The sequence below is a fragment of the Odocoileus virginianus genome, chromosome 1, assembly GCF_023699985.2.
Source record: "Odocoileus virginianus isolate 20LAN1187 ecotype Illinois chromosome 1, Ovbor_1.2, whole genome shotgun sequence".
NCBI classification, from domain to species: domain Eukaryota; kingdom Metazoa; phylum Chordata; class Mammalia; order Artiodactyla; family Cervidae; genus Odocoileus; species Odocoileus virginianus.
In genome coordinates, this window is record NC_069674.1 from 32,198,386 (window position 1) to 32,221,848 (window position 23,463).

The window sequence follows — 23,463 nt, forward strand, 5'->3', positions numbered from 1 at the left end:
TCCCTTCTCCAGCTATGGAGGTGCAATTGCCAAGATATTTCCAAAAATGACCATTTAAAACAGTGGCACTCTTTTATCTTTAGATAGTAACTTTTCTATTGAAGTCTCTGCCTAAATTCCCAATGCTGGCAGAAAATTATTATCTCCACCATTTAGAGTAGATTTGTTTCACTCACAATTGATGGGTTCTTTGAGTTTGTCCACATTATAGCTTTCCCAAAATATGTATGAAGAGTAAAGTACATACTAGATTTTGGAAAGGAAGGAAGTCTTTAAAAAAAAGGGCAGCAGTCAACCATGTTGTCCTGTTCGAGCATGCACATGTTTTATTTGAGTATTCTCCAAAGGTCTATTTTTTTCCAGCATAATGCAGATATTATGCTATCCTTTGAAATAAGATATATGAATTTCAAACAAAATTGTCAAAAACAATGACCTTGGTTACTCCATATGGTACACAGAAATAATTACATTTCACTTACAATACAGATGCACTTAACACAGTCATCAATAGTCATTCACCACCAACACAGTATATTTTTAAATCACCTAAAACACCAAAAAGTTTTTTTCTTTTCCAAAAGTCTAAAGAAATTAATAGTTTTGGATAAATGATAACTTGAAAAAGGAGGCAGAATTGTCAACAGAAATAATCTAACTGCATTTTTAAAGGTAATATTAAGACCATGAAAATAGAACTTTTTATTGGGAATAAAGACCTAAGTATTCCTGATTGTGTTTTGTTTAACCTACTTTTTAAAAAGTTTTTCAACAAATGCCATCAAAGAAGTTTCACTATATATTTGCTCTAGAAGCATAAAGTGACATGAGGCAGGTGTTAATATAATTGTTAATATTCACACTCAGGAAGATTAGTGACTTTTAAAAAAGGCATACTAGGTATAAAGCCAGTTTTTCCCTAGAGATAGTAGAGTTTATCTGACTTTCACTCAGCAAGTGTTTATAAATCTACTGTGTGCACAGCTTTGTTCTAGAAGCTAGTCTAGAAATGGGAAGCAAGAATTTCTGGCTTTACTTGAAAATGGTTGGATTAATTCCTTTTCATGATAAATTATGATTAAGCATTTTAAAATCTCTATAGTAGAGGGATAATTATTTACTCTTTCCATGTATTGAAGCTAAACTTTATTCCTTACAGTGGTGGTTTGGAATGAACAAAACTTTTCATTGGACATAAAACTTTTTTACATTGTCACGTGCAGACATGTCTGCTGATATATTTTAAAGGTGAAAAGATATCAAGACTTTTCACTTAAATGTACATAGAGATCAATTTTGCATCATCAAAATCCTGTCCTCCTGATTTAGAGGAGAAAAATTGCTCCTTGCAATAAACAGGAAACTTTCTGAGACAAATCTGTGCTGCCTTCCTCAATGGCATAGAAAGCGTGCTTTCATCAAATACTGCTACATAAAGTACTCCAGTTTATCTCCGCACTTCAATTCACATTAGTTATTCTCAAAATGTATTTGAGATCTAAAGCAAAATAAATAATACATCATGTGAGATTCTGGGATCACTGGTTCTGTGATATTAGTCCCAGCTAATTCGTTTCATGAAACATACAATGATATATCCAGTATCTGGGCTTTTCCATAACAGCAAAAAGTCAGAGATAATTCACAGATGTCAACTCCTTTTCTTCCCCTAATTTTTGACAAACAGATAGAGAATGATGGTAATCTGCTGATAAGATAATTTGTTGGGGAATACAAAAGTAGGAAATTCCTTTGAACTACAAAATGTTAGTCTAGTTGATGAGGATAAACCCAATAGAAAGATGCTATAGAAATACAGGAACAAATAATTCACTGTCACAGGAATACAGTGGACCAAACAATATTACAGAAAAACATTTATGGCACAACGGTTTTGGATTAAAAGGTTATCTAAAACCTGGCCACACCAGAAGTTTTTCTATGGAATGTGGCTCTTAATGTATCTATGAAGATCTGGAAATACAACAACAAAAATATCCTGATTCCTGATACAACAAGTGTACAATTAATTATTGCAGTTGTAACAGTATCTAGGTGCAAGGTAAAACAATGATTCATACTGAACTATCTGAACACTTTAGATGTACTAGTGAGCATCCCCATGAGAAATACTGCAGTTCTAAAAGGAGTTTATTTGCACAGCCCACCATGGAACATGAACAATCAGCTTGTTGTAAGTGCACAGAAATTCCCTCTTTCTACTAGTATAGTTTATCATGCCTATTCTGAAGACAACATAAGGAAACTGAGATAACGGCTCCAAAGAATTCTAGCATGCATTATGATGGTTTCCTTCAGTCAATACAAATGTGTTGTGTGTTTGTGTTTTTTTAATGTGTAATCATCTTCATCATCGCCAATGTTCATGGTTTTAACAGGAAAAATTTTTATCAAAATGTTTTCCATATTTTTTGTTTTGCATTCAACTGGAACATTATGTTCAAAGATTTATTTTATTAAAAAAAGAGTTCTGGTCATAAGAAGCATCAATAGGCGGCATTTCATTTGTGCTCATTCACAAAGTCAAAGGGCCACAGACTATTTTATTTCTCTGTATAACAGGTCAAACTGTCCAGAAATGCCATTTGGTGGTTTTATTTCCATCCACAAGTGTGGAAGCTTTGTGTTTGTTTCATTACCAACCTCCTTGCTTTGTCATTTTAATCTGCAGAGTGTTTATTATTTCTTCTTTCTTCCACATTGGGACTGTTTCCACAGCCAGTGCTCAAATTTCTTGAACCTGATTCCAATTGTCTTACAGAGCAGACACTCTGACGATATTGCCTCCTGAGTACTCGGGAGACTCTGGCCTGTCATCTCCTTCTGGGGTGGTGACTGGAGGTGTTGGGATGCTTATTATTGCTGTAGTCACATAAGGTTGTTCACAGTTTAGTTTAACGCACTCTTCCATTTTGGCATTTAAACTGGATCGGCTGATGAGGAAGAAAAGATTGAAGAAAGAAGGTTGTTTACTTAAAATTTTTTTCTTATAACTAAAGAATACATGTTTTCATGTTTATCACAACATTTTAAAAGGTTAAAAACAATCACCATGACTAAGAAAAATGAAACACCAAAGCTTAAGATAAATTAATGAGAACATTAGGGCGTTAACATCAAAGAAATGTCTAAAAGCCAGCTCAATGTGGTTCAATTAGTGTTCCTCAGTGTTTCCTGCTTTGAGAATGCAAAAAAGAGGATCAGATGAGTAAGAGGATCAGATGAGTTTCAGAAAAACCTAGGCTGAGCAAAGTAAAAGAGTTTTCTTTAAGATAGGATCTCTGAGAGCTCTGAAAGGGATGGGCTTCCCAGGTGGCACTAGTGGTGAAGAATCCTCCTGCCAATGCAGGAGATGTGGGTTTGATCCCTGGATTGGGAAGATCCTCTGCAGAAGGAAATGGCAACCCACTCCAGTATTCCTGCCTGGAAAATCTCAGGGACAGAGGAACCTGGTGGGCTATAGTCTGTGGGGTTGCAAAAGAGTTGGACATGACATAGCAATTAAACAACAATAACAGTGAAGGGGAGATACCCTGTGGATATATCTTAATTCTTTTGACCACAGAATCATTTTACTATCTTGTCTCTTTGGGATACAGGATGCCCTTAAAGCTCTCAACTTAGTGACAATAAATGTTAAGAATTCAAGTTAGTCATTATCAATACTTAAAAGTTTCCCCCAGTGTTATTCTTGCATGAGTTATATATACTCTGTGTGAGGGGGAGAGAGGGAAAGGGATAAGGAGTGTAGACATGGGAGCTTTAAACTATTCTTTTTCATAGGAAACTTAATTAAGATCTTTGTGGCCCAAGATTTTTTTTTTTTTCCTGAACACTCCTCCATTTCCTACCTTGTTTTGGAATAAATGTAAAGCAACATACAGGTAGACTATCTTAGAGACAGAAATCTTCATTGCTCCAACATTTAACATTCTGATTCCAGAAACATCCGATTACATAAAATCGACAGAGCCTGAATTCAGAAGCTCGTTTAGACTTTCCAAAGATGACTGGATGTCAACAAAGAAGTTGGACTGAATTAATGGTTTGTTAATCTGAAAAGGTAAGTGTTTTAATTTGAAGAGCAAAGGAAAATCATTTGGGCAGAAATAGATATTTTTAATGATTTACCTGGTTGAAATGTACTACTTATTATTACACATGCATGATTATGGTCAAAACAAGTGGCACATAAAGAGAAGCAAAGGGAAAATGCCAATAGAAAAATTACCTTAAATTGTCCATAAACTCACCAGAGGTAAACAATTTGAACATTTCACTTACCTTTGTTTTTGGTATTGGATTGGTTTTTGTGTTTGCTGAGGCCCAAAATACCTTCACGATCAAAACTGTATACTGATTCAAAAGATCCTTCTGGCATAGTTTTATTTTTCACTGTGACAACGACTGTATTGATATATTTTGGTGTGTATTGAATACCTTTCAGTCATATCAATGTTAATTTGTCACTTGTGGTTGTGTTGACTATAATTTCAGGTCATTCATGTTTACTTAGGGGACTCCTAAGTGGAGAGGTATCTGCTTAAGAAGAAGTTGTGAGGTTGAAGAGGTAGAAATACATTTGTGAATGCCTGACCTTCTTATCTTCTTTCTACTCTTTTAGTACTGATTTAGCTACTAGCTTTGCCTCTTCATGAATATTACAGTAGCTCGATTTTCCTATTTGTTTCAGATCAGTTTTGTCTCATTCTAAACCCAAGGAGCTAGGATTTAGATGCCACAGAGGTAGCAACATGACAGCCGGTGCAGATGTGCTCTGAAAAATAGCACAGGTGTGTGGACGCACACAAGTTAATCTCAGGTACCTGTTAGATAGTGGGGTTCTCTCCACACATCTAATCTGAATCGTGCTGAGTTCTTGAACGCTCCCTCGGTGGCTTCCAGATACGTTGGCGTTTGGAATGCGGAAGGTTTTCTTGTGTCGTCTTGAACAGCAAGTGCTGGTGACTCCTTGTTGTGAAGAAAGAGAGGGACTGTGACTTGAAGGACGATTAACTGTTGCAACTTCCATGCAGCTTTCTTCAAAGACTTGTTCATCCACAAATTCGTGATTCTATTTCGTAGTGGTAAGAAATGTGGAGAAAGCACAGAAAGACAGTTTAACTTTAAAAATATTTCTTATTATTTTTAGTGAAGTATAGTTGACTTACAATATTATCACATTTTACCTTTAAAAAAAAAAAGATTTGAATAGCTTTTTTTTTTAGAACTCAAATATGCCCACAGTACATTTAGACTATCTAATGGGTAAAGAAAATACCATTTTCATAATAATTAGAATAGCAAAGTTTCTTGTCGTTTGTATGAAAATAATATCTCTCCAGTTAGAATCTGAGATTGATATACACAGGCTGATTTAGCATCCATTATAGACTAACTTTATTTGAAATATCATTTATTAATTTAAACATACAATCTGGAAGTTATAAACTAAATATTAAAACTCTCAAAAATGAGTATAGATAATACCCATAGGGAATGTGCAAATTTACATGTATGTTATTTTTTAAACAAATTGACAGACTGAAGTTATGATAAAGAGACTATTTTAATAGAATGTTCCAAGTTAGATTGTCTGTTATATATTAGCAAATATTTTCACATGGGATTGAAAATATTTTTTAATCAGAAAAATGAGATAACTAAGACATTTCCCATTTCTTTAGATGCTGCTCTAAAATTCCCAGTGTATAGAAAAATATGACGTATTAAATAAGTAACATATATTTATCAAAATATATTACTTTATATTTGACCTAGAAGCAGTTAACACTGAACTTCTGAGGTCTCCATTCTTATCTTTGTAATATATTACTGGTTGGACCCATGATCTGTACCTTTGATCTTATAACTCAGAAGTCAACAGTGGTGGACATCATTTCACATAGCACATCATACAGAAACACAGTGTAAAATTTAATTTTAAAATATTTAATAAAGAATTGGCTCATAAACCACGTATGGAAGACTTTTACCTCAGAAATAAAAGAGAAAACATTTTTGGTTTAAACTACTAAGAATGTTTTCAACTACTATTATTTTTTTGTGTGTGGGTAGGAATAGTCTTATAATGGAAGGCTTTGCTCATGCCAAATTTCACTTAAGCATCTCTCATCCAAAAATATTAGTAAAACAATGGAAGGAAATTGCTGGCTAATAGGAAATAGATTGCTTTAGTTATTCATTTTGCCATTTCTTTGCTAAGATAAGCATTTTGCAGTAAATGAAATTTAACATTCTATTTAAAGTCCAGAGGATAATATGATCATCTAAGACAGAATTTCATGTTAAATATAAATTTTTATAGAAAAAATTATTGCTTACAAAGGAGTCACAATCTGTTGTCTTCTCTTACATGCACATTTCACACACAATATACAAGTTATAAGGCATGACATCCTAATTTATCTCATCAGTGATTGGAAGGGAAGAAGCCATTTTGTGACAGATTATCTCATATTCTGGAGTAGGTAGCTCCATTTAAACTATATTAGTAACTCAGTTTAGTGTTAATAATAATTTAGTGTTACATAATTTATGATTAAAATCACCCTAAAAAGCTTCCCTGGTGGCTGTGATGGTAAAGAATCTGTCTGCAATGCAAGTTCATGGGGTCACAAAGTGTTGGACGTGACTGAGCAACTAACACTTTCACAAAAGGTAAAATAGTCAAAAAACGAAAATAAAAAGAAAAAAAATGGTAGGGATAAATACATTTGATTAGTGTAGTCATTTAACTTTCAAAGTTATCCTAATATAGAACCTTATTTAAGATACTAATATAATCAGTAACCACTTGTTTAAAACCTTCAAATATTTTTCCATTTACTATGAGATAAAGATCAAAATTCTCTACGTGCCTCCAAAACCCAAGGTCATCTGCCCACTGACTTTCTCTGTTCCTCCTTTCTGTTACAGGAAAGGACAAAATCTGACTCTATGTTGGATCTGCTTATTTAACCTTTTGCTCCCTGTTGCTTTTGTTTACTAAAAGTATACTGTCTATACATAGTGGCCTGACTTGGGGAACCCTGCCCATCTGCCTGAATATTAAACCAATGTGCTTTTGTTGAGGGAGACATCCTGACCCTGTCCATCTGGTACAGGCAGGAAGAAATTAATATATCCCCTCCCCGAAGCTGAGCATTCCAGGAGATGTATGCAAGATTAATAGCCTTTTTATTTTACTTCCTAATGTCCCTCCTCTCTGTCCTATAAGAGAACACGGCGTTCAGACTTTGGTAAGATGGTTATTTTGAGACATTAGTCAGCCATCTTCTTGGTCTGCTGACTTTCTGAATAAAGTTGTTATTTCTTGCCTCAACACCTCGTCTCCAATTTATAGGCCTGTCATGTAGTGAGTAGAGTGAGCTTGGACTCGATAATATTTGTGTCACAGTACCCTCTTTCTTTCTGACAACCCTCAATTTCCTTTCCTTCCTCTTAGGCCAAGTTCCAGTCTTCTCCAGGTACTTACACCTACTTTTAGCCCCTTCATCTCTTTGCTTAACTAACTCATAATAGTCCTGTGGGTCTCAACTCAATTTTCTCCAGGAAGCCTTGCCTGATCCTGTACCCTCTGGCTGCACCTTCTTCACCCCTAGTCCACTGGGGCCTCATTGTTTTTTCCATGCCTACTGTCCTTCTCCAGTAACATCCATATTTTGTCCCAGACCTGGAGGCTCAAGTAGGCCAGAGGTCATACCTGACTTCATGATATATCTTGGGTCTGGCTGACTGTCTGATACATTACAGGCAAGAAATACATATTGGTTGAAATACTATATAGATAAATGAATAAATGGATGAACAATATGTGAGAACTGACTACAAATATGTGTCTCTGGTGAGTGGACAGGCAGACTTGATTCAAATACAGTGAAAATTTTATTCTGCTCTGTGGTCACAGACTGTGATCCCTTTTGACAACCTATCTAAGGAACAGATACCTTTGTTAAAGAGGAGGTCCAACTGGGAGCTTATAAGGGAAGAAATGCAGACTCAATCCTCAGGCCCTAGGGGTATACCAGTAATTAAATGTGTCATTTTTCTTAAGAGAATAGATAGTTTTTATTGTCTATCTCTGTTCATTATACCTGTGAATGAAAGAAACACTTATTTTCATTTATTCTCTATTTTGTTATTGCTATTCCCTTTTCCCAGATGTCAGGAACACTTAAACTTCATTATTTTTTTCTGTTTAATCAGCATTTTAAGAAGCAGGAAAATATATTTTATAGACCTTGCAGTTAGCTATTGGAACACAACTTTCTATCTACATTCAACTGATATTTTAGCCTAAAGTTAAGATCACCCCTAAAGTTAATAATATTTTAAATAAGTCTATAAAATACTTTCTATGTTGAAAGGTCACTAGAGCCTTTCAAAATAATTTCAATTATTGTGGATTTTTTTTGGGGGGGGATCTTAGTATGTTTTGCAGTAATGCACATAGTGAAATCACACTTGGAAACCTTAAATATTCACAGAAACCAATGGGATTACTGTCTGAGTTGCAGGGGCAGGCAGTCCTGCATTTTCCTTACCGTGGTTTTTTCCAGGCAGTGAAGCAGGTGGTGGTGCTGGGTTTCAAAGCTGGAGCCAGATTTGCTAACAAAGGCCTGCTCATCCTCGGAGGACTGTTAACAGAGAGAAGACAGAAGGGCTTTCTATTTTATTTGCAAACAATGAGAATCTCAGCTACATATTTCTACTGAGAGATCTGGCCTATTTTCTGAGATTAAATGGCAGTATTTTATTTTTACTTTCTTTTTTTTTTAACTGAAAAGGATCAAATATAGAGTTCCTTTTGAGTTTGATAATCATCATTTACATTTTCATCAAATTAGTGGTCTCAGCTTTTAGACTTGCCTCCCTAAATTGAAAAATATAATTCTCTTTTACTCATTCATCTCCCAGCTACCTTTGAAAGTTTGAGAGCCATTATTTTTGGATAATAATTTTTAACCTAGTACTTAGATAATCCTGAAACCACATCATGCTCACCTACACAAAAGCTATTATGTAATAAGTAAAGATGATTGGGATCCTAAATATTAAAAGAAAGTTTTAAGGTGAAAATTAAGTTTCTCAAATTACATTTCATACTATGTGACTTTTATAACACTGAATGATGTTCCCTCCTCAATAAGAAGTACAGTAAGTCCCTTACATACAAACCTTCAAGTTGTGAGCTTTCAAAGATGCAAATGTACATCTGGTTCCAGCAAGGAACCAGAACTTGTGCCATCAAATCCAGGTGTGAGTGAAATTGCGGCTTGCCTTCCAACTCCTATTACTGACGATTCTTTAGCTCTACCATCTCCCAGGCCTCTCCCTCCTCCAGTCAATAACTCTTGCCTATTCACTCAATGCAGTCCCTGTGTGCCGGCTGTGGTTCTGTACTACTCTAGTACAGTATATATATATAGTATAGTACAGTATACCTTTTCAAGGTGCTAGCTATACTGTCAGATTAAAAATGTTTTCTTTATTTTTTGTGTTTGTTTTTTATTATTTGTGTGAAAAGGATTATAAAGCTATTAAAGTACAGTACTATGTAGGTGATTGTGTTAGTTGGGTATCCAACTAACAGGCTAACCCTGTTGGACTTATGAACACATTGGACTTATGAACACATTCTCAATACGGAGCTTGTTGGTATGTAGGGGACTAACTGTAAAACGAGATATCACATCACCCCTCCCATCGACACCCAAATGAACTTTAAGGAACACACCTAAGTTTGAAATAAAAAACCTAGGTATCTGAACTGTTGAGAATTTTCCCCATGTTTACACGAGCTAGTGCCAAATACTGCCCTATCATGAAAGGGAATCATGACTCACTGGCACTATGACATATCCCAGCTTCTAGCCTACAGCCAATAAGATGGTACAAGGTGAGATTACATTAACAAATGACACTTTTGTTGTTTCAGAGCCATTTTCATAGTTACTCACAATAAAATTACATGGTTAAGTAGAACTAAATCAATATTGCACCAATAAGTTGAACATTAAAAGAAGAGAAATTCTTGACTGTACCTGCAGTTGGTTACTGAGTAAGCCATTCCGTTTGCTCTGCATGTAAGCATTTGCACTTCCGCTTTTGGCTGCCCGGATCCTGGCCAGTCTGGCTTTCTATAGAAGCAAAAAAAAACAATGTCCTCCTAAGATCTATGGTTGGTTTTCTTAAAACACTGATTGCACGCTTATATAATCCTGTTATCAGCACACATATTTAAAAAAGCATACCAGCTTTTTACACTAACTATTGAAAAATAAACTTTCAACATTTGAGTGTTTGATTTTAGCTAACATTTATCACTGAGATTCTTGTGTTGTTGGAAGAGGGTGTTTGCTATGACCAGTGTGTTCTCTTGGCAAAACTCTATTAGCCTTTGTCGTGCTTCATTCCGTACTCCAAGGCCAAATTTGCCTATTACTCCAGGTGTTTCTTGACTTCCTACTTTTGCATTCCAGTCCCCTATAATGAAAAGGACATCTTTTTTGGGTGTTAGTTCTAAAAGGTCTTGTAGGTCTTCATAGAACCATTCAACTTCAGCTTCTTCAGTGCTACTGGTTGGGGGTATAGGCTTGGATTACCGTGATATTGAATGGTTTACCTTGGAAACGAACAGAGGTCATTCTGTCGTTTTTGAGATTGCATCCAAGTGCTGCATTTCAGACTCTTTTGTTGACCATGATGGCTACTCCATTTCTTCTAAGAGATTCCTGCCCACAATAGTAGATATAATGGTCATCTGAGTTAAATTCACCCATTCCAGTCCATTTTAGTTTGCTGATTCCTAGAATGTCGACATTCCCTCTTGCCATCTCCTGTTTGACCACTTCCAATTTGCCTAGATTCATGGACCTAACATTCCAGGTTCCTATGCAATATTGCTCTTTATAGCATCGGACTTTGCTTCTATCACCAGTCACATCCACAGCTGGGTATTGTTTTTGCTTTGGCTCCATCCCTTCAGTCTTTCTGGAGTTATCTCTCCACTGATCTCCAGTAGCATATTGGGCACCTACTGACCTGGGGAGTTCCTCTTTTAGTATCCTATCATTTTGCCCTTTCATACTGTTCATGGGGTTTGCAAGGCAAGAATACTGAAATGGTTTGCCATTCCCTTCTCCAGTGGACCACATTCTGTCAGAGTTTTGCCAAGAGAATGCACTGGTCATAGCGAACACCCTCTTCCAACAACACAAGAGAAGCCTCTACACATGGACATCACCAGATGGTCAACACCAAAATCAGATTGATTATATTCTTTGCAGCCAAACATGGAGAAGCTCTATACAGTCAGCAAAAACAAGACTGGGAGCTGACTGTGGCTCAGATCATGAACTCCTTATTGCCAAATTCAGACTTAAACTGAAGAGAGTAGGGAAAACCACTAGACCATTCAGGTATGACATAAATCAAATCCCCTATGACTATACAGTGGGAGTGAGAAATAGATTTAAGGGACTAGATCTGATAGACAGAGTGTCTGATGAACTATGGACAGAGGTTCGTGACATTGTATAGGAGACAGGAATCAAGACCATTGCCACAGAAAAGAAATGCAGAAAGGCAAAATAGTTGTCTGAGGAGGCCTTACAAATAGCTGGGAAAAGAAGAGAAGCAAAAAGTAAAGGAGAAAAGGAAATATATTCCCATTTGAATGCAGAGTTCCAAAGAATAACCAGGAGAGATAAGAAAGCCTTCCACAGTGATCAGTGCAAACAAATAGAGGAAAACAACAGAATGGAAAAGACTAGAGATCTCTTCAAGAAAATTAGAGATATCAAGGGAACATTTCACGCAAAGATGGGTTCAATAAAGGACAGAAATGGTATGGACCTAGCAGAAGCAGAAGATACTAAGAAGAGGTGGCAAGAATATATAGAAGAACTGTACAAAAAAGATCTTCACAACCCAGATAATCACAATGGCGTGATCACTCACCTAGAGCCAGACATCCTGGAATGTGAAGTCAAATGGGCCTTAGAAAGCATCACTATGAACAAAGCTAGTGGAGGGGAGGGAATTCCAGTGAGTTATTTCAAATCCTGAAAAATCATGCTGTGAAAGTGCTGCACTCAATATGCCAGCAAATTTGGAAAACTCAGCAGTGGTCAAAGGACTGGACAAGGTCAGTTTTCATTCCAATCCCAAAGAAAGGCAATCCCAAAGAATGCTCAAACTACTGCACAATTGCACTCATCTCACACTCTAGTAAACTAATGCTCAAAATTCTCCAAGCCAGGCTTCAGCAATACGTGAACCATGAACTTCCAGATGTTCAAGCTGGTTTTAGAAAAGGCAGAGGAACCAGAGATCAAATTGCCAACATCCACTGGATCATCAAAAAAGGAAGAGAGTTCCAGAAAAACATCTATTTCTGCTTTATTGACTATGCCAAAGCCTTTGACTGTGGGGATCACAATAAACTGCAAAATTCTGAAAGAAATGGGAATACCAGACCACCTGACTTGCCTCTTGAAAAACCTGTATGCAGGTCAGGAAGCAACAGTTAGAACTGGACATGGAACAACAGACTGGTTCCAAATAGGAAAAGGAGTATGTCAAGGCTGTATATTGTCACCCTGTTTATTTAACTTATAAAATGCAGAGTATATCATGAGAAACACTGGGCTGGAAGAAGCACAAGCTGGAATCAAGATTGCTGGGAGAAGTATCAGTAACCTCAGGTATGCAGATGACACCACCCTTATGGCAAAAAGTGAAGATGAAATAAAAAGCCTCTTGATGAAAGTGAAAGAGGAGAGTGAAAAAGTTGGTTTAAAGCTTAACATTCAGAAAACTAAGATCATGGCATCTGGTCCCATCACTTCATGGGAAATAGATGGGGAGACAGTGGAAACAGTGTCACACTTTATTTTCTTGGGCTCCAAAATCACTGCAGATGGTGACTGCCACCATGAAATTAAAAGACGCTTACTCCTTGGAAGAAAAGTTAGGACCAACCTAGATAGCATATTTAAAAGCAGAGACATTACTTTGCCAACAAAGGTCCATCTGGTCAAGGCTATGGTTTTTACAGTGGTCATGTATGGATGTGAGAGTTGGACTGTGAAGAAAGCTGAGCACCGAAAAATTGATCTTTTGAACCATGGAGTTGGAGAAGACTCTTGAGAGTCCCTTGGACTGCAAGGAGATCCAACCAGTCCATCCTAAAGGAGATCAGTCCTGGGTGTTCCTTGGAAGGACTGATGCTGAAGCTGAAACTCCAGTACTTTGGCCACCTCATGGGAAGAGTTGACTCATTGGAAAAGATCCTGATGCTGGGAGGGATTGGGGGCAGGAGGAGAAGGGGATGACAGAGGATGAGATGGCTGGATGGCATCACCAACTCGATGGACACGGGTTTGAGTAAACTCCAGGAGTTGGTGACGGACAGCGAGGCCTGGTGAGCTGTGATTCATGGGGTCGCAAAGAATCGGACACAACTGAGCGACTGAAGAGAACTGATCACTGAGATTGATAACCTGTTTCGGAGTTTAGAGGTAAGAATGGTAATTAAGCTTTTACAGTAAAATCAAGTTATTTCAGCGCTTCCCTGACAGCTCATTTGGTAAAGAATCCACCTGCTATGCAGGAGACCCCGGTTCAGTCCCTGGGTTGGGAAGATCCCCTGCAGAAGGTATAGGATACCCATTCCAGTATTCTTGGGCTTCCCTTGTGGCTCAGTTGGTAAATAATCTGCTCACAATGTGGGAGACCTGGGTTTGATCCCCTTGGGAAGATCTCCTGGAGATGGGAAAGGCTACCCATCCCAGTATTCTGGCCTGGAGAATTCCATGGACAGTGCGTGGGGTTGCAAAGAGTCAGACATGACTGAGGGACTTGCACTTCAATTTCAAGTTATTTTAGTGTTGTTTCTGGTCAATTGCACTAAGAAAAATAGCAGTCTTACTTACATTTTTACTTATCTTATGACCAACCTGGGTAGCATATTAAAAAGTAGAGACATTACTTTGCCAACAAAGGTCCGTCTGGTCAAGGCTATGGTTTTTAAAGTGGTCATGTATGGATGTGAGAGTTGGACTGTGAAGAAAGCTGAGCACTGAAAAATTGATGCTTTTGAACTGTGGTGTTGGAGAAGACTCTTGAGAGTCCCTTGGACTGCAAGGAAATCCAATCAGTCCATCCTAAAGGAGATCAGTCCTGGGTGTTCACTGGAAGGACTGATGCTGAAGCTGAAACTCCAGTACTTTGGCCACCTCATGGGAAGAGTTGATTCATTGGAAAAGACCCTGATGCTGGGAGGGATTGGGGGCAGGAGGAGAAGGGGGTGACAGAGGATGAGATGGCTGGATGGCATCACCAACTCGATGGACATGAGTTTGAGTAAACTCCGGGAGTTGGTGATGGACAGGGAGGCCTGGCGTGCTGCGATTCATGGGGTCGCAAAGAGTTGGACATGATTGAACGAATGAACTGAACTGAACTGAGTGAAATGAAGACCCAGCAGACTAGCCACCAACTTCTTTTCATTTAAACCAATGCTCTTTTCAAATTTAGTAATTAAGTTCCAGGAACCTACTGCCGATCTTCTCTTTCTTCCTCTCCTCCCCACTCCTTCCCTCCCTTTTCCTCTCTGTTTCTTACCTTCCTCCCTCCCTCTCTCCTTCCTTCCTTCAGTCCCTCTCAAAAAAAAAAAAGACTATTCAGTTGAATCTGCATTCTTGAATTTCAAATTTTGTTTTTGCAACTATTTTTATTCTATTGGCCAATGAAGTCCCCATACCAAACAACAAGGGCTCTCTTAAAAAAAATCCTCAAATTTATCCACTTTGTTTACTGGTTGGACTTTGATAGTCCATTCTACTTTAAATCTGTTGTTCTATACATGCCCCAGACATTCATGGTAAGGGTCTGGTTTTTGCTTCCTGAGGAGCGCTAATTTTGTGATCATTCTGTTCAGATGAAACATGTCTAGCAAGTGTATTAAGAAAGTGACTGGGATGACTTGGGTAAGTACTTGTACAATTACCCTACAGTGACCCCTTTGCCTTTTCTAAACAACCAGAGGGAGACTATCTCAGTCTCTAATCCTGGAATCTTCTTTTTAACAAAACAATTTTAATGATCTAGGTTTTTAAAATGGAAAATGAATATGTCCACATGATACAAATTTTGACACTACAAAAGTACATGAAAAACAAGTCTCTCTTGACTTACCTACTCCTGTCCTTCAGAGTCAACTACTGGCAAAATTTCTAGAGACTTTTACCAGAAATACACTAAGCAAATAAAAGTAAATATATATATATATATATATATATATATATATATATATTTGTGATTTGCTGCACAGCCTTCTGCATGCAACTTTTTTCATTTAGTATGGGTTGGACTCCTCCCATATCTCCACATATAGAGCCACCTCATTTATTTATGATTGTATAATATACCGGTATAGGAATGAAGCATCCTTTAGGTAGCAAACCAATCACAATGAATTTTCAAGGCTTTTTTTTTTTTTTTTTTTTGCTACTACCAGCAATGCTGCCTTCTTGGAACCTCATGATGGGCTGATCTGCAATTTCTAGAAGTAGAATTATTCCTGGATCAAAGGGTATACTGCATGTGTTTTGTTTGCTAGGTTTTACTAAACTTCCCTCCAAAGTGGTACCAAGGTGCCTTTTTACCAACACCCACAGAATATGACAGTAACACCGAGATGTTCGAAGCTCTCAAAATAGCATTAAGATAGCATCTGGATTCAACCTCACCCCTTCCCTCTTCTTCTGTGAATTTCTTTTTCCTGTGTGCCAATTCCAGGTTAAAATAATACTCTGTACAAAGATCATTTTATAAGTAATGAGAAAACTAGACAAATTTCACTGCTTGTTGGCATGATAGTGTTTAGATGACTCAAAATACTGAGACAGTGCTTGAGAATGAAACTGGAAGGTAGAAAATGTTTAATTTGAAAAGCTGTGCTGTGCAGCCAGGATTTCAGGACAGACAATAAAACAACAGGAAGTGACAAGCATGTTTGGAAATGATTTGGAATTGATGTAATAATTCAGAAATAAGTAATAGAAAATATACATTAGGTTTCCAGAAAGGGGTTATGGTTGAAACATCAATCCTGTCTCACTGGTCTCCTGGAACGTTCAATGCCTTTTTTGGTTCCCTTTGTCCCTTGACCTTCTTCTCCCCCACCCTTTTTTTTTGCAGCCATTGAATGTAATTATATTACCTATATCACAGTTACTAGTCTCACCTATGTCATTCTCTAAGCATTTAGCCTCAGTATTAGGAAATATTACTTTCTTTCATAAATGAGACATGCACACTACTCAAAGATACCCTCCAAGAAAGGAAAATGACATATTTTCCATAATAAAAACCTACATATTACAGACACCACTACTGCAGAAGTAGTTCTAAGTTGAGGGAAAAAGAAACAGTTGAGTTTTAGTGACAGAATAGCCATTTTGCTAAGGCAGGTACTGTGTTAGGAAAAGAACCAGTTTCATTCACGACTTTTCTTTTGGTTTACTACATACAATATTACGAGTTAATTGGTTGACTCGGTCTTGTGGAGCACCATGCTAAATGTCTGTTGAATGCTAGCCTTCAACCAGAAGACCAGAAATAGTAGACTGATAAATGGAAATAAGTATAAGGCATCACAATGCAAGACATGGTACCTGCTCTCAAGACATATTAAACTTTGGCTAGGAAGATACTATTCATAAAAAGATGAAAGTCAAAAATAAAATGAGATGTAGGGAAACAGTAACATGGAAATGTATACTGCCATATGTAAAATAGATAGCAAAAGGGAATTTGCTGTATGGCTAAGGAAACTCAATCAGGGCCTCTGTATCAACCTAGAGGGGCGGGATGGGGAGCGAGATGGGAGGGAAATTCAAAAGGGAGGAGATATATGTATACCTATGGCTGATTCATGTTGAGGTTTGACAGAAAACCACCAACTTTTGTAAAGCAATTATCCATCCATAAAAAATAAATTAATTAAAAAAAAATAGAGGCAAACAGAATTGTCAAGTGGAGACTAGAGATAGCAAGTGACATAAGATTTGGGAGAAAGAGAGAAATGACTGATACGGGAAGGTTTCACTGAGAATGCAGGACTTAGGACAGTAAGATTCAGAAATCTCAACAGAGTAAGAAAAGAGATTAAGTGTCTCTTCATATTCTGTCATTCTATCCTGGTGTGTGTGTGTGTTAGAAGAGGATTTCTCTTGAGATACTGAACATTTGTTATAATTGAAAAGGGCAAATGCAGGTATGCAAGATTCTCATTTTTTACTTAAACCCTCCACAAAGTGGTTAAAACTTTGAGTACAGTATTGTTTGCATACCTGTTTTTATTTTGTATAAGTTTTTGCTTGAGCTTGGTGCTGGCAGTGGGATTGCATATCAAAAATTTTGGCCTCAAAAGCATTTTGTTATATTATTTATTATTCAGCTTGACTGCTACTTTTTACTGAATGGACATCTTACTTGACTGAATTTAGCAGGTTATTTCTGCATAACTTTGATATTTGTCAAATCACCCAGTTTCAGATAAATCTAAATTATTTTAGCCTAATAAATGTTTATTATTTTTTAAGACAGTTCTTGGGAAGGAAAATAGAAAATATCCCTTGGTGACTTATTTAGTTCCATATTCTTCTTTCTTTCTTAGATAACTATGTTCAGTTTGTTGGTCACAGACTATTTACTGAACTTGTCATTTTGTTATTATATTTTATAAACAGTGCTGTGATGAACATTGGGGTACACGTGTCTCTTTCAGATCTGGTTTCCTAGGTGTGTATGCCCAGGAGTGGAATTGCTGGGTCATATGGCAGTTCTATTTCCAGGTTTTAAGGAATCTCCACACTGTTCTCCATAGTGGCTGTACTAGTTTGCATTCCCACCAACAGTGTAAGAGGGTTCCCTTTTCTCCACACCCTCTCCGGCATTTATTGCCTGTAGACTTTTGGATAGCAGCCATCCTGACTGGTGTGTAATGGTACCTCATTGAGGTTTTGATTTGCATTACTGTTTATAATAGCCAGGACATGGAAGCAACCTAGATGCCCATCAGCAGACAAATGGATAAGGAAGCTGTGGTACATATACACCATGGAATATTACTCAGCCATTAAAAAGAATTCATTTGAATCAGTTCTAATGAGATGCATGAAACTGGAGCCCATTATACAGAGTGAAGTAAGCCAGAAAGATAAAGACCAATACAGTATACTAACACGTATATATGGAATTTAAAAAGATAGTAACGATAACCCTATATGCAAAACAGAAAAAGAGACACAGATGTATAGAACAAACTTTTGGAGTCTGTGGGAGAAGGCAAGGGTGGGATGTCCTGAGAGAATAGCATTGAAACAAATTTACTATCAAGGGTGAAACAAATCATCAGCCCAGGTTGGATGCATGAGACAAGAGCTCAGGGCTGGTGCACTGGGAAGACCCAGAGGGATGGGATGGAGAGGGAGGCGGGAGGGGGGATCGGGATGGGGAATACATGTAAATCCATGGCTGATTCATGTCAATGTATGGCAAAAACCACTACAATATTGTAAAGTAACTAGTCTCCAACTAATAAAAATAAATGGAAAAAATAAGTTATTATATTTGACTTTACTAAGCCAATTATTCTAGTAGTCACAGTATGTAAAATTCACTCATTATGGCAGAAACTTAGAACATAGAGACACTTTAAAGATAAAAAAATTCATAAAACATACTTTTCAATTTAGTGTTCTTTTTAAATACCATATTTATTTATGCATTTTAAATTTATTTAGATAAAAAAGCTTCTCAAAACATTACAAGATTTTCTTTATCGATTTGCTTGTTGCAGATAACGAAGTTAAAAAAATATATATATTTTGAAGGCTGGTTTATTTGAAAATCAGATTTGTACTTCCTACAGTTTTCATGCAGGTAGCTCTGTTTTTGGTGTTCAGAAGGTGAATGATAGCCTGCTCATACTAAGGAAGAAATTTCTAGAAGGGAGATGGATGGATGCTGGAGAGCTAAGCTTTTGCAGGATTTCTGTTATTGTTTTTAAATAATTTTTATTTATTCACCTGTTTTGAGCTGTTCTGGGTCCTTGTTGCTGCATGTGGCCTTCTCTATAGCTGCGGAGAGTAGGGGCTACTCCCTGGTTGCAGTGCTGGGACCTCTCACTGTGGTGGTTTCTCTTGTTGCTGAGCACGGGCTCTAGGACACCCGGGCTTCAACCGCTGTGGCTCCTGGGCTCTAGGTCACAGGCTCAGTAGTTGTGGCGCACGGGCTTAGCTGCTCCACAGCATGTGGGGCCTTCCTGCATTGGCAGGAGGCCTCTTCACCACTGAACCACCAGGGAAGCCCAGACTTCTGCTCTTTTAAACAATGCACTTGTGTGTCCAGCAGACGGATTGTAGTGTGGGGGCAGAGACAAGGCTGTGGTATGTGAGAAGGCATGATGGAGGCTGATTGTGGACAAAATTTCTCCATCTCTGTTTGTGAACAGCATGCTCTGCAGAAGACTACAATTGCCCAAGAGGGTACCTTTTTCTACTCCTCCTTGTTTATTGGATTACCAGTTTTAGTTATCATCATTCTCTACAATAATTAAAGACTAGATACTTGTCAAAAAATGGGGCATAAAGGAAGAAGGTACAAGGCAGAAAGGGTAATTCTTGCTAAAGAAGGCAGATCTCTGACAATGGATATAAACAAATTCTCTGGACAACTTGCTGTGTGGCCACACTGATTGATAACTTGAACTTTCCAAAGAGTTACTTTATATGAGATTTTTATACTCTATATGGGGCTCAGTGGTAAAGAATCCACCTGCCAATGAAGGAGATGCAGGTTCCATTCTGTGGGGTCAGGATGATTCCCTGGAGAAGGAAATGGCAACCCACTCCAGTATTCTTTTCAGAGAAATGCCATGGACAGAGGAGCCTGGCAGGGTACAGTCCATGGTGTTGCAAGAGGCAGACATGACTTAGTGACTAAACAACAACAACAACACTTTATACTGTATGTATGAAGTATAAAGTATAATTTTTTATTTTACTAAAGGCATCAACATTGTTTAAAAACATGTTTAAAACCTTGTTCTAGAATTACCTACAAAGCCAGTTATGAACTGCATCAGAATCTCTCATGATATTTTTAGCTACACCACACTATCTAGATTGTGCATCCACTTTAGTCACAGTTTTTGGATATTTAAAAAAATGAATCTATTCTTAAAGGACACGGTACAGTATCCATGAAGAATCCTGGAAATCTAGCTCCATAGCCTTAAGGAAACTATAAAAGATTTCCATAATTATTTCTAAGCAACAAGGGCTCTGACTCTCAAGGTGATTATTTTAACAAAGAATAGGGAGAGGACATATGCTAACCTTTAATTAACTTTTTTGGGAGACATCTATCATACTGTTTAAGTGTATGAACCTGGGAGCCAGGTGCCTTGGATTGAAGGAGAGATTTTCTATTTGTTAGATGTGTAATCTTAGAATTTCTCAAATTTTGGGTAATTTAGAATTCTCACTTATGAGTACGAATAGTGATAGTAAGTAACTCCTAGACTTGTTATAAAGACTACATGACTTTTAAAACATTCAGCCAATACCTCGCACATAGGAAGCCACTAATAAATAGTATTATAGTATGCTTATATAGATTTATATACATTTGCATGTACTCTTAATCTTATTGTGAGGTAGGTGTTGTTTTCTCCATTTCACAGATGCATATGTAACCTGTTTCCTCTGAGAGGGATGAGGTCATTGATGTGAAGTTCAGAGAAACAGTAAAGTGCTGGGCCAAAAATAAAACTCAGCTACTAATGATCAGATTTCTCTTACTTCCTGTGTCAAGTATGTTGGACATCTGAGACATATTTTGGTGCCCTTTAATAGCCCCAGCCTACTGGAACCAACTTGATCTCTGATGGACAGAGACTAAATGAATCAGATCTACAAATCTGATTCTAATAAAATTTGCCAAGAATCTATCTTTGATTTTACTATTGTCATTAGTGCTATTCACCAAATATTTCTTTCTTGTTGTCTATGGTTGCATAGTAGGATTATCTTGCTCTGCCAGTTCTAAAGTTACACGTGACTATGTGACTTACTTGAGTTAATGCAATAGAGATGGAAGTGACTTGGCCCACTTCCAAGAGGAAGTTTTAGGAGTCAGGCTGTGATTCATCATGTCCTTTTATCTCTGCTTGCACGACTGCAGACGTACATTGTTAAGATGGAGTTTCTATCACGAGAGTAATCTGTAGCATGATTAAGAAATACTCCTTGTTTTTAAGTCACTAAGATATTAAGGTTCTTTTTTACTGTAGTATAATTTAGCTTGTGCTGACTGATGCAACTATCGACCCAAACCAGAACACTGAATAGCCAGTAAGGGATTTTAAAGCTCACTTTTCGGAGTGGGAGATGCTAAATCATGGTCGCAGGGAACTGAATACTCACCTTCTGTGCTCTTCGTTTGTCTGCCCGTTGATTCTGGTGGTAGATCCGACTGAAGTTGGATACGATCACCGGGACGGGTAGAGCAATGACCAAGACTCCGCTCAGCGAACAGATGGAACCAAAAATCTTCCCTGCTATGGTTTTTGGTACCATGTCGCCATACCTTGGAATAGAAAAAAGAATTGTTGTAAGTCACAGAAAGTTATTTCCATCTTCTACAAATAGTTTTTAGCTTCCAGTCAAGGGATTTTTTGAACCAATCTATCTCTACTTCGCACTTCCTAGGTGGTAATAGTGGTAAAGAACCCGCCTGCCAATGCAGGACACATAAGAGACATGGGTTCGATCCTGGGTCGTGAAGATCCCCTAGAGGAGGACATGGCAATCCACTCCAGTATGCTTGCCTGGAAATCCCACGGACAGAGGAGCCTGGCAGGTTATAGTCCATCAGGTCACAAAGAATCGGACAAGACTGAAGTGACTTAGCAGGCATGCACACATCTCTAATTCATGGCTAAAACATACATGGTTTAAGACTTCAATAACCCAGACATTATGAATATCTGAATATAAAAATTACCTTTTGACCTTGCAAAAGTGGATTCTAATATTTAGCAATTACTTTAATTTCTAATAAATTAGAAATTTATTTTAATTGCTTAAAATATTTTAAGCCAGATGATGTAATGAGAGCTATTCGATTTGTCCTTTATATCACATGGCATTGTTCTTTACATTTATTTATAGTCACTATTTCCATGCTGAATGTTATAGTCTAGATAATACTCTTTTCCACTTAATTTTTTTTTCTACATTGGACTGGTTATGAAATTTAAATAGAAAAAGTGGTACATCACATTCCTTTCATCAGATATAATGTCTTAAAAATTTGAACTCTCCAAAGGTCCCATTAATCTTCATTTATGAAATCCGCTGGCCATTTCTCCATGATTATCTTATTTAATCTCTTATTTATGTTTGATTGGTTTTCTCTTTAGTTAAAATACTTTCTGTCATCTTTAGGGTCAGCAAATTCCCTTAGTGATCTTCTAGCTCACTGGCTGCTACTTTTCCATCTTCGTTTCTGGCTCCTCCTTTTCTCTTGTCTGATTTCTAAATCTTGGAGTAATGTCGGTCTCAGGCTCTTATCATCTCAGTATAAACCCTCTTTCTATGTGATTTTATCCAATTCCATAGCTTGAATTATCTATACTTTGAAAGTGAAAGTCACTCAGTCAGGTCCGACTCTTTGTGACCCCATAGACTATACAGTCCATGGAATTCTCCAGGCCAGAATACTGGAGTGGGTAACCTATCCCTTCTCTAGTGGATCTTCCTGATCCAGGAATTGAACTGGGGTCTCCTGCATTGCAGGCAGATTCCAGGATTTCCTGGAATCATATTTGTTGTCTATATGCTACTGACATTAATTTACAGTGATATCCCTGATGTTTGTTTTGAAAATCAGACTCAGCTCTTCAGTTGTTTCTGCTCTGATTATTCCTACCACTAGATGTTTAAGAGCTTATTAAGGCTTAAATTAGCCAGAAAGGAACTCTTATTTCCCTAGCTTTCTCTAGCCCCTTCAAATCTGTTCCTCTTGCAGTCTACTATTTCTAGTTAAATGGAACTACAAACTACCCAGTTGCTCATATCAACACTGAAAAAGCTACCCTATCCTCAGTCCATGTATCTCTACTCAGCTAGCCTTTTTGACTCTGACCAAACCAAATTATATTCCATTTGAGTCTCTTTCCTCAACTAGAGCCAAGGATACCACTTCTCACTTGAATTCTCTTTTCAACATTTGCCCTGTTACAAGTTACAATTCACACCAACATAGCAGCAAGGGTTTTGGCTTTAAAAATGGAGTTTGGGCTGCTGCTACTTTATTTAAACCTTCTAATAAACTTGAAAC

General features: G+C 37.5%; 1 protein-coding gene across 1 annotated transcript in view; it reads right to left on the reverse strand.

The window, feature by feature from the left end:
• Nucleotides 1-298: 298 nt before the first annotated feature.
• KCND2 (potassium voltage-gated channel subfamily D member 2) overlaps nt 299-23,463 on the reverse strand; it is a 549,850-nt gene continuing 526,685 nt past the window's right edge. Inside the window, exons 2-6 of the mRNA XM_070466556.1 lie at nt 21,546-21,708; nt 10,089-10,184; nt 8,589-8,681; nt 4,848-5,095; nt 299-2,954 (exon numbers count right to left, since the gene is read on the reverse strand). Of these exons, the coding sequence (XP_070322657.1) occupies nt 2,777-2,954; nt 4,848-5,095; nt 8,589-8,681; nt 10,089-10,184; nt 21,546-21,708 (778 nt within the window). The 3' untranslated portion in view covers nt 299-2,776. The remainder of the gene's footprint in view (nt 2,955-4,847; nt 5,096-8,588; nt 8,682-10,088; nt 10,185-21,545; nt 21,709-23,463) is intronic.